At 42.5% G+C, this 12,484-nt stretch overlaps 1 protein-coding gene across 1 annotated transcript in view; it reads right to left on the bottom strand.

Moving 5' to 3' along the window:
* The window catches only part of Morc1 (MORC family CW-type zinc finger 1), a 192,738-nt gene that overhangs the window by 155,512 nt on the left and 24,742 nt on the right, over positions 1 to 12,484 (bottom strand). Inside the window, exons 2-4 of the mRNA XM_075992002.1 lie at positions 7,690 to 7,743; positions 4,129 to 4,163; positions 472 to 540 (exon numbers count right to left, since the gene is read on the bottom strand). Of these exons, the coding sequence (XP_075848117.1) occupies positions 472 to 540; positions 4,129 to 4,163; positions 7,690 to 7,743 (158 nt within the window). The remainder of the gene's footprint in view (positions 1 to 471; positions 541 to 4,128; positions 4,164 to 7,689; positions 7,744 to 12,484) is intronic.

The raw sequence follows: 12,484 nt of genomic DNA, 5'->3' as shown, positions 1-12,484 counted from the left end.
AGAGGAAAAATACCCGCAAACTGCTAAAAACAAGGAGAAACAACCTCTTTCTCAAGGTTATGCAGAAAATTAATAATAGCCTAAAGGCATTGGAAATTGCCTCGGGGCTCCTGCAACTAACAGGTAAAAGAGGAGCAACAGAAGGGTCTCAGATTCTATTCAGTTACTATCTGTAGTCTGTTCATTCCCAGGTGCTTTTGTCTTACAAGCAGAATGATTTGTCTTTCATGTGCTTTGACTATAGCATATACAGTCATTGTGCGTCTTGGTTTAGATGGTTAAAAAGAATTTATTTTGCCTGCTAGAATATTTAACCCTAAAATATTCCAAAACAAGTTGTCCAACATGTATTTCCCTTAATTGCTCCATATCTCTGTTTGGAATAGATAGTTGAATTTATTTTTATTTATTTCGTGGGCTTGCAGGCTGCTTCCTTCCACCGCCAGTTAGGCACCTGGATAATTAACTTACCAGGACTCATGCCACATCCGTCATCCAGGAAACACAACATGAATCCTCCCTGCAGTGTTTCATTCTCCACTGTAAGAGAAAGCAGATAGTCTTAATAAATATTGGGCTTAATGTGTTCATCCGAAAATCACGCTGCTCCCATAATTATTCATCCTCCTCCATGGCAGGCATGGAGCCCCAGGTATGAAATAGAGATGGGCTGGGAAGGGAGTCTGGGCTATGGCTTCCTCAGAAACTGCAGGGTGAAAACCATCACACAGCAAAAAGGATTTATATTAACACGCAACCTCTGCAGGTGAGTAAATTATGCATACAGCAGGACAGGCCCTGGTTGGGACCTGGATTGATCCTGACATTCAGGTAGTAATTTTCCCAGAGGAGAAGGGGGGGGTGATAACCACGAGAGGTGACCCCAGGATCTCTCTATCTTCTTGCTCTTCCCTTTATGCCCTTCCAAGACTGCGGTAATTCTAAAATAAATCTGAGCCCTTCTTAATAAAATTCATCAGGCTCCCTTCTAAGTAGTTAATCCCTCTGAGAGCCTTTGGTGAGTGTTTCTTCGCAGCAGCAAATATCTGTTTCTGGAAACGGTTGAGTCACTAGAAGTCAATTTTGATGATGAAGAGAGCCATTAAATTACATAATCTAAGCTACAGGTTAAAATGTTAAAGGGGTGACCAAAACTAATGAATCTAATTTCAGCCTGCAGTTTGTAAACCAGTTCTGAAACTAATTTCAACAGCTGGATGTGAGTACTAATACATTGCCTTTTTAAATAATAGTGCTATTGATGAGTAACATATGGACAATAAATAAAATATGCTTAAAGTATATAATTTGACTAATGCTTATGTATTTGTGAAAACATCACAATCCAAGCAAAGAACACACCCAGCACCTCAAATACTTCCTCCTGACCTTCTGTAATCCCTCCCCTTTCCACACCTGATCACCCTGACCTAGTCCTCAGACAATCATTGACATGTGTTCTGTTGTCATGAATTACATTTTTTTAGCATATAAATCAACCTATGTATTCAAAGTTCAATTAGAATTCACATTTAAAATTGAGGCGATACTCAAGGTAGCCAATGTAAAAATATCTAAAAGATGCACCTAGTTGTATTAGCCCACTTTTGTGACTATAACAAAATGCTTGAGGCTGGATAATTTATGAGGGGAAAAATAATTATTCATTTCATGATTATGCAGGCCTAAGAGACCAGTGCCATTTTCTGCTCAGCTCTGTGAGGGCTTCACGGTACACCAAACACCAGTACAAAGACTGAATGCAAGAGCATGCCAAACAGAGCGACCAAACGGCAAGACAGGTAACCAGAAGCCCAGAGTCAAACTTCATGACAACCTACATACAACAACATTAATGTCTTTGGAGGATGAAATCCCCAATGCTCTAATCACCCCCCCCCCACTAGGGATCAAAGTCCCGACATCTCTCAATGTCACCCACTGATGACTAAGTGTCTAAGTTAGGAGCATTCAGAGGACAAACCACATTTAAACCATAAACTATCTGGGGAGGGTCCTGGTAATGTGACCTCATACTCATTATAACAGCTGTTCCTCCTTGCTCTTTGTCTATCCAGGACTAAGAAGTGCATGGCCCAGGACATGACTGAGCCTCGGCAGCTCTCAGTAGCCACCACTAAATCTGAAGATTTTAAAATATAATAACTCACGGGAGAACACAGAAGACACGATACAAACAGTTTAGAAAGACCATGATTCCCAAGACAGACACACTACAGATATATAGTACCAAGGGCTTAGGGGTGAGCAGATGTGACCTCAAAATCTAGACATCCCTACTACCCACACAGAGAAAGCCTTACCTCACTCCCTTAAAGCAGTCAGTCTGGGGCTACAGAGGTGTCTCGGTGGTTAAGAGCACATAGCGTTCTTGTAGAGGACCTGTGTCTTGGTCCCAGCACCCACATCAGGAAACCCACAATTGCCTGTAATTCTAGCTCTAGGGGAACCCAACATTCATTTCCATATTCTGCGGGTGCCTTCACTCACATGCGCAAACCCACACGCAGAGAGACATGCATAAAAACGCAATTTAAAAACAATAAAAATAAGTCTTTCTTTAAAAGTTATGGGGCTCAGGTTCCTATCACCTAATAATCATGTATTTCCCAAAGCAAACACCATTATCATTTCCACAAAACTTAATCCTTTCTGCAGTGTTTGCTGTTTGCACTGGACTTTGGCCAAGTCAACACTTCAGGACTACTGAGTTTCCACTCCTCCCCAACCTGGACATGGGCCCTCAGCGTCCTGGTCTTCTTCTCACGGGGATTAGCTGACTCTATTCTGATGTATTGATTTCACTTCGACAGTCACTATCTCTTTTCTGGGAGACAGCAACAGCTCCCTAACTTCCTCCCTTAATCACAATATGCAGCCCAACTTTAGCCTGCTGCACACACCACTCCTGCCCTGACTTCCCAGAGCTCTCAAGAAAAAATCCAAGCCACAGGGCAAGTCACGCTTCTCTGTCATGGCCTAGTTTTCCAACTTCAACCTTCATCATCCCCTCAATTGACCACAATGCCAGACAATTATGTTCCCCGAAGTAATCTTGAATATCTCCTAAGTGAATTATGACATATTCCCCTGCCCTTGTCTGATCCACCAGCTGGCATTGACTCTCCTTTCAGAAAACTTGGTGTAAGGTTTTTTTTCTAGGAGTTTTCTTAATACCTCTGTGTCATTAAGTACCTGAATGGTCTCTTTCTATGATGTTTTTTTCCCCACTGTGATCATCTAACCCTGGTGTTGGACCTGCAAGTGCATTTACTCTCTCAAAAGACTACAAACTATATCCGAATGTTATTTCTCAGAGACAGAGACTCATATTTTCATTTATTTCTCAAACTTTTCACAATTTGAATAGGAAGACTGAAGAGAGTATCATTTATTAGGCCTTGGGGTTTCAACATCTACCTATCTCATGGACCCTAAGCACTCATCTTAACACGTTCAGAAAAGAGAAGTGATCCGAGACACCTTTTGCACAGAGATGGAATCACATTATGTATGGACAATATTCTCTCCCGTGTGATCAAAACTAACAGAAGGTTGCGTGTGTTGGTGTAGAAAGGCAGCATTAACTGCATCACAGAAACTAATGTCGTTAGCAACATAATCTACCAAGACTTACTAATAAGTGCACAAAACGCTGAGGGACCACAAATGGAGGCAATAAAGAAAGTACAGTGGGTCTGTGGTTGTAACACTTAGATAATTATGTGTACTACATATCCACTTATGCATTTTAAACTATGGGAAGAAAAAAGGGATGTATGCTTAATCATGAACAATGATTACGTTAATGTGACTTTTAAAAGAAAACTGCTTTCCATGGCCAAATTCACGGCTCCAAATCACTCAGATGTTTCCACAGGACTCTAGAAGAGATCATTTTGTAAACGGGCCTTCGGGTAAGTGAGCAATTTGACCCTCAGAGTATGCATTTCTCAATCCGGCTCCCCACAGGGACACTGTTCATGAAGCACTTAGATTACATTAAAAATCTATAGAATGAGGTCTGATTTGATGAAATAGAATAAAAGTAAAGTAGCTATAGGCTTTTCTTTAGAAGGAAAAACAAGAAAGGAAATGTGTGCTCACCTGAAAACACATCAAGTCGCAAAGCCCCAGCATCTCTGGAAACAATGCAAAAATAACATTACTTCACAGAAAAAAAAACGTGCCTTAAAAATAACATTAATCCCAATAGCTTATGCAAGGTGTAACCTATTATCAGATATCAAACAATACAAAAGTCATAAATCACTTAAGATCAATTTCTAAGACGGTTCACTGTACATTCATATAAAAAGAAATGCCATCACCCATAATTTGGGATTATTACAAAAGCTATGACTTAGTAACTTAAAAGACTAGAGATGAAATTTAGTGGTAGTTATTTTTTTAAAAAGGTTCAAAAATGAGTATAAATATAGTGTTTATATTTTAAAGACTTCCTGGAGAATAATACGGAACCATAGAATGATTTTCATGATATATCCCAGTTGAAAAACTGAAAATTCAGAAAAGGAAAATTACTGTCATTTGTACCATGTGACCATATATTTAAAGGATATATATATACATATACATGTACAAAGGAAATGAGTTCCTTTGCAATGGTGGAGGTGGAGCCCCAGGCTCCATATATACTGGGAAAATACTTTACCCATCCCTCAAAAAGTTAATAAAGGATTTCTCTAGACTGCAAGTAGGCAAACTATTGACTACAGATGAAGTCTGACTCACCAACTGTCTTATAAATAAAGCTTTATTAGAACACAATCGTACTTGTTCATATTAGTACTGGCTATGGTTTTCTTAGCTCTACGTTGGCGGAACAGTCATTTCAGCGGAGGCTGGACAGCCTTCAGAGACAAACATTTATTTTCTGCCCTTTCACAGAGAAGAGTTCTGATTCCTGCTCTATGAGATGCAATTACCAGTGATTTTTCTGCTCTTTCTTTTTTCCCCTTATTTTCTCAGTTTTTAAAATACATAGCTATTTCTTATATTTCAAGATGTATAGAAGTAAAAAAACATTAGGCAAAGGAGGAAGGGCCCCAAGATTCTGGCTTCCATATTGGGAGTAAGAGAAGAGACACAGACCATGAGGTCTTGGCTGATGAGGAAGAATGCGTGCTGAGGAAGAGAGAGTCTGTGAGGAAGGAGGGGGCTAGGAAACCTGTGCAGATGCTCTTGTCTACACACATAGTCAAAGAGGAGACTGAGTACTGTAGCTGGTATAACTAGTGATGGAAAACCATGTCCCTCCCGAAATATCCATCAGTCTCAAACCATAAACCACACCAAATAAACTGAGAGGCAGCACACTGCATTCACTCTGCTAGCCTGGTGGAGAGCTGCTTTTGTTTTTTCCTGGAGCTAAACATACTTTGAAGGTACCATTATATAAAAATTCTGCAAGAATCCCTGCCCTTTCTTAGGGATTTGCTACCCATGAAACACACACTGAATGGAATAGTGAGTTTTGAAAAGTCTCTGCTATTCCTTGACTACAATCCAGTATGCAGGTACCAATGTTTCCACTATACCATTGTGCCTTTTACTAAAAACCGTGGACACATTAGGTGCTCAGTAAATGCCATGGTACTGAAGTCAAAAGTTTGCTGGGTTTGTTGTTTGGTGTTGCCTTTTTGTGTGTTAAATATCTAATACAGGGTCAGGCACATGAGAACAAATATTCTACCACTGAATCTCCCAGCAGAAATGGAAGACTTTAAAGAAACAGTTTTGTTTATAGAGGATGCCCGCTAGGTATTTTATATAGTTTCTGCCTCTGCAGATGTCCTCTTTGGATCATCTTTGCACTAGGACATCTCCAGCAGTCCCTTCCTATGTTACTGCCCTTCCTCCCTCCTTATACAATATTCTTTTATGATAGGTAAATCCTACTCTTTACACACACAGGAAATCACCGACATCTTGAACATAATGTAAAATAATTTATTACAGTAACAGGGAAGCATACAAAAACCTTCAGAAGGCTGATGGGGAATCGTAAATAAAATGTTAAAAGTATATTTTCTTTTGATGGAAAATGCAGCATCTAAGCAAGGGTGGAAAACATCAATGTCTGCCAAAGCCAGGGAAAAAAGGCCAGTGTGGGATGTCTGGGGCAGAAGGGAATAAAGCAAGGCTGAAGGAACAGCCAGCCCCGAGAAGATACTTGCCACCACTGTTCTCTATCCACTGAACCCCAGAGGAATGGGATCTAAAAAGTGCCATTTCCCCCACTACTTCAAAGAAAAGTAGATGACCTGGACCTTTCTTTTTAATTCTGGTCTCCCTTCTCTTGATTCTTCTCAGAGAGAGAGAGAGAGAGAGAGAGAGAGAGAGAGAGAGAGAGAGAGAGAGAGAGGCTGCACATGTCCACATGTGGTGCATGGTGGATGTCCAAGCGCATGTTACATGTGTTCGGGCAAGTGAAGTTTGGAGGAAACCTCAGATGCCATCTTCATCAACAATATACATCTCTTTCAAAAAAAAAAAAACTTATCACCAATTAGGCTAGACTGGAGGAATCCTGCTGTTTCCTCCTCCTCTTTAGCATGGGAATTACAACCGCACCTTGGAACCAAGCATTGTTATGTGGACTCTGGAATCCTCTTGCTCGCAAGGCAAGTCCTATTACTGAACACGTTCCCTGCACCCCTGGCCAGCTGCCTATTGCTACTTGGACCTTCTTATCTTCCTTTTCTTTCTAAACTCTGCAAACTTTCAGACATGGGCTGGAAGTGGCCACACCATGGTGTTGGAGGTTCACCAAGGCAACTCTGAACTGTTTTCAGTCAGAATCTAGTGGGGTGGGGTCTCCTTGTAGGGGCATCAGCCACGAGAAATTACAGAGAAGCCAACCATGGTGATTCTTGGTCCTGGCCCCATCCCTCTTAACTCCTGACTTGAATTCAGTGCCCCTTGGCTGAAGAACAGCTTGTTATTTTTTTATTTTGCTTTCTACGAGAGAGAGAGAGAGAGAGAGAGAGAGAGAGAGAGAGAGAGAGAGAGAGAGAGAGAGAGAGAGAAAGTGCTAGCAGATTTTCCCCTTTGGTGCTGGGAGGAATTCTCAGGTAGCTGGCTAATTACTGCTCTCTGTGTGTGCTCTCGGAAAGACCATCTTATTTCTAAGGTTCGAAATGAGAGACAAAACTCAAGAAGCTGATATGTTATCAGCTTGTGACAGGGAATTTAGCTACCCCATTAAGAGTCTCCATCTGACAACATTAGGCTGTGTCTTGGGTAGACTTTGCCACAGAGAAGGTAAAAGCAATTTTTCTTTAATAGAAGAATAGAAATATAATCAAGTCAGTATTCAACTAAGCTGAGAAAATGGAGGCCTGAGCTAGGTGCGCTGGTGTGTTTCCACAATCCCAACACGGAGACAAGAAAATGATGAATTTGAAGCCAATCTGGACTCTACAGGAAGCTTGGGGCAGCATGGGCTGCCTAACAAGACCTTGTCTCCACGACAGCATAGACTACGGGTGCTGGAGTGACCAGCGGAACCTTCCAAATCAGCACCTCACACCCATAATGACCTCACGCCACTGGAACCAGGGCTCAGCATAAATTGATTTCAAACATAAATAGATTATATTTGTTTCTTGAAATTCCCTCCATCTTTGCTCAGAGACAGCTTACCTTGCATTGTCCAGCAGCTCAGCCAGTGCTCCAAAGAGGAAACTGTGAGTTGTGCTGGTGGGGAAAGAAAAGGAGAAGAGAAAGGTGAGGCAGGTGTGTAAGCAGAGTAAGGTTTAAGATATAGGCAAATGTTCTTCCAGCACTTGGACAGCTAAAGGGTGATCTGTGGGTGAACTCAGGCTCCCTTCAGCGTAAGGAGCTTGCTTTGCATTTCCCTACGTGGACATTTCACACATCAACATTAGCACACCATTAGGGGAAACCTAGCTTGCAAGTTTCTCTTTATGTGTAGATTTGGTTCCCCACACCCACACTGGTTGCTATAAGTGCCAGTAATTCTAGTTCCAAGGGGTCTGACACCCTTTTCTGACCTCCCTGGATAAACAAAAGACACAAGTTCAAATTATATATATTGGTTTTCTGAGACCGGGTTTTTTTGTGTAGCCCTGGTTGTGCCTTGAACTCAGAGATGCACCTGATTCTGCCTCCTGAATGCTGGGGTTAAAGGTGTGTGCCACCACCACCTGGCTATTTATAGTATGTTGGGAGTTAAAATTTAGTATATAAGCAACCTGTGGAAATCACAGTAATTCCAGGCAAACATTATAATACTATACTATGCCACTGGCTCTTCAAAGTGTAAAATTTCCAACCCAAACTGCCATGAGAATTTCTGTGCTAGTTCATTCAAGAGAATTTTATAAGTGTTTGACATGTTCCCCCACAGAACCTTTTTGGAATTCAAGTCATGATTGAATTCATGACGGAGGTCATGGGGTACAAAGAACACACAGGAAGCACATGAAGACAAAGCCAGCCTTCCAGACCTTGGGCAGGGCTACCTTCACAGTAGTGAGAACAAAGAGTGCCTGCAAGGGAGAGGCAAATGGTCACCAAAGACACTCCTCACCGGTGACACCTCATCTAACCCCAGAAGATGAGAACTCACCAAAGACACTCCTCACCGGTGACGCCTCATCTGACCCTGGAAGATGAGAACTCTATGCTTTAAAGGGCCAGAGTGGAAACTCTCCAGATGGACAAAGATCTCAAAGCAGAAAAGAGTGACAGAGACCACACTAGACATTTGATGGATACAGAGACCAGGCTAAAGTGACGATATGTCTGGGTCATAGGGAATTCCTGCTGCAGCAAAGAAGGGTTTGTACAAGCCTGCATGCAAGTGACTAACACCAAAGTATGTTCTCATGAACGGCCTTTCTCTCTGGTTCATTTTGCAAAAGCCCAGCCTGGAAGCTTAGAAAGTACAGGCTTAGGAGGAGCTGGGGTTGGAAGCACAACACCAGTTAGGAGGTTATGTGGGGGTGGTGCAGATGAGAGATGATGCGGCTTGGGCCGAAGGCAATGGCAGCAAGGATGAAAAGAAGAGTTGCGTGCCTTTGAGAAAGCATGTGCTTGACTCTAGGGCTGGCTCTAGGGTGTGTAGACTGAATATTGAGTGTAAAAAAAAACAGAACTTGAGAGGCTGTGTCAGGAGGATTTCAAGTTTGAGACCACTCTGAGTTCCACAGCAAAATCCTATTTCAAAAAGCAAGCAAAAATATTTTACTCCCGTTTTTATGGATGGAGATCTACCAGGGAGTTGAGAAGATGCCATCGGTCTATTGCAGAATTTGGGTGGCATCGTGCTGCCATTATCTTTGTCATTCTGCCAACCAGGTGAAAACTGAGCTGCGGTCGTTGGTATCTCGGGGTAGGGTGTGGGAAAGTCGAGCTGGGACTTACAACAGCAACCACAAACTGTACACAACAAAGGTGGGGTGCTCCTCCACCATAAAACTCAGTCTCTGTAGCTCTGGCTCACACTTCTTGAACTTACTCCAAACTGTTTCATTCGTCCTTAAGCTACTGGACCCATTCTCCATGGTAGATAAGTATCTGCTTGATATCGCCTACTCTCTGCTACCTTAAAAGCACGCAGACTGTCCTACACAGCACAGCTGCCCTTCCTGGCTTTCTCAATACCTCCATCCCATTCAAACATGTTCCAGCCATCATACCAGTCAATACTTTCAGGAAATACAAATGACTAAGTAATTTCTAAACACCAAACACCCCATATGAATTGCATAACACTCTCCGCGGCCCTGTGCCGAACTTGAAGTGACAAATGACACAAAAACAAACAAAAAAACAAAAAAAACGCAGTCTCTTGCCCCTGCAGTCTGACTGCAGTAGCCTTCCCTCACCCATGGTTTGGCTCTCTCTGGGTTTTTATTACCCGTAGTTTCACTCCAGAAAATATTAATTGGAGAGTCCCAGGAGTGAGTTAACCGTAACTTAAGTAGGGAACCAATCTAAGTCTCATCATGACCTTGCTTTGCTCCATTTCATCGTGGTGTGTGGTTGTAACTAGTCTATATTATTGCTCCCTACCTCCTTCATCAACTGTATGGCAAACACATATGCATTGGAGGAGCTAAAGATATAGCAACATATACAGGCTTTTATCTTCATCTGTAGCTCCATAGCACCCCGATGTCTAAACATGCACTTGGGGAAGCTGTCAATAGCCATAGTGAAGAATGGACTATACTATTTCTTTCCAATGTTTCATTTTGTGTGTAAAGGTGTTTTGGTGCATGAACATCTGCATACCACAGTGCATGCCTGGTGCTTCAGAAGTTTGGAAGGTGGTGTTTGGAGTTACAGAGGGTTGTGAGCCGTCCAGTGGAGGCTTTAGATTGAACCCAGGTCCTCTAGAGATGCAGGTGGTCCAATTGCTGAGTCATCTCTCTAGCCAGACTGTAGTGTTTCAATTAGCAGTTAGTAAGAGGGTGCCAAAGAAATCTGACCCTGGCAGAAAAGAGAAACTAGCCGATTACTGTCCACACACGGGAACTACTCTGTAAAGCAACATGGGTATTTACAGTGTCTTCCAGAGCATTGGAACAAGAACAGAAAGGATGGTTAGGTGGTTCTAATCTGCTGGCCAACATTTAAATAGACTTATTAATTGATGAAGGTGGGGCCATCTTTCCACTTGGTTTTAACTGAACGATTCAGTCCCCAGGAATAGCATTATTACTTTCCCTGAAAGAACTACACGCAGTATAAATACATTCTTAAATCTGTCCTACTAAGTTCATTAGGCTTTTGTTTTCCAATTGAATATGAAAAACTACCCCATTCTGACCCCTCCTGGACTCACGAGTTTGCGTGGATGAAATCCAGATGTAGCTTAGCCCTCTGCAGTGAGGCATATTTGCTCATTTTCTCAAACACGACCTGTGGACACCAGAAGACACTGACGCCTGGTAGGAAACTGTATGCCCACACCCACGCCTACGCCAACGCCCACGCACTGGCTCACTTGCAGAACAAGAGCTCGAGAGAGAGACGCATGCGCCATCTGGAGTCCTCAGCGCGAAGCCAACCTTGTGCTATGGTTCCTCTCTGGGAGGGTCTGGTTTGGTTTGGTTTGGTTTGGTTTGGTTTGGTTTGGTTGGTTTGGTTTGGTTTGGTTTGGTTTGATATGGTTATATTTTGAGACAGAGTTTCATTTCATGGTCCTGAGTATTCTGGAACTCACTATGAATACCAGGTTGACCTCAAACTCACGGAGATCCACTTGCCTCTGTCTCCTAAGTGCTGGAATTAAAGGCCTGTGCCACCATGCTAGCTAGGCCTTCCTGGGAGGTTCTTGATTACTGCTAGTCTGCATCTAGCTTGGCTTCTTTTCAGCAATGAGGTTTCTATAATCGCAGCTTTTCTTCTTCCTGGCAGTTTCTGTCACTATCCATCTGAAAAATGGGAGATTGGAAATGGATCAGAACTGAGAATTCTCACCCTTGTCCCCTCCCTTCCTTTTTACTTCCCTCCCCCAAATCTGGTTGTGAACATGGATACAAGGCATGAGACCTAGGAAGGTAAAATCGTTTCTTCTTGCTTGAATGGCCCACTTGCACTCTTGGGTGTCTTGGGTATAAGTATGTTTTCTACATTGCGAGAAGAAGAAGCAAACAAAGGAGAGAACAGGTGACAGCAGAATTTAGACAGGCTGCAGTGTGCAGGCCTGGCCCTCCGTGTTAGCAGCTCTTGCCACCTGGAGGAATAGCAAACATATTCTGTTTGTCACACCTGCAAGCAGCTATTTGACGTGCTGGCCTGTGTCCAAATTCTGTCAGCATACTCAACAGAGCACTGAATTCTGAATCACCAAAACCCAAGAGGAAGCAGCAGCATTTGTCAAGGGCACTGGAGAGACAGGGATATGCTAGGAGGTGACAGGACCTCTGACCTCTGTAATGTAGTCAGACTGATTCAAAGGCTAAGGCTATTCGGCTTGAAGACTAACATGGTTCAGTTCTACTTGGCAAACATTCTGTACCCTGTTCTCCAAGTCAGAAAGACAAGTCTATTGAGCAGAGAGTCTGAAGTAGGTGTTTTGTGATTTCAAAGTGTCATGGGGGCAATAAAGACCTCAGAAAATAGAAGCAAAAATGGTAAATGTGTAGCAGTCACCCTGCTTAGAAGGAAGGATTCTTTTCAGCCGCTACATTTATAGGAATCCGGGGAGGAAGAGAGCATTTGAATTACAACCCAGAGGAACACGATGCTCCGAGTTAATTTGAAGACTGGAAGTGAACGTAAACATTTCAAGTAATTTCTCCTGATTACATTTTTGTTTTTGCGGTGGCTGGCATGGCTGGTTCCAATAGCCACATTTTCTTTACTGAGCAACCTAAATTATCTTCCCAAATTTTTCTTCAGTAGAACCTCACAGATATTTTACTTTCAGTTTTATGAGATAGAAAAGCAGGGCGAGCCTCTT

This window comes from Microtus pennsylvanicus, chromosome 1 (genome assembly GCF_037038515.1).
Source record: "Microtus pennsylvanicus isolate mMicPen1 chromosome 1, mMicPen1.hap1, whole genome shotgun sequence".
Classification (NCBI taxonomy): domain Eukaryota; kingdom Metazoa; phylum Chordata; class Mammalia; order Rodentia; family Cricetidae; genus Microtus; species Microtus pennsylvanicus.
The sequence above is the reverse complement of the archived record's forward strand: the minus strand, read 5'-3'. Positions and strand labels throughout refer to the sequence as shown.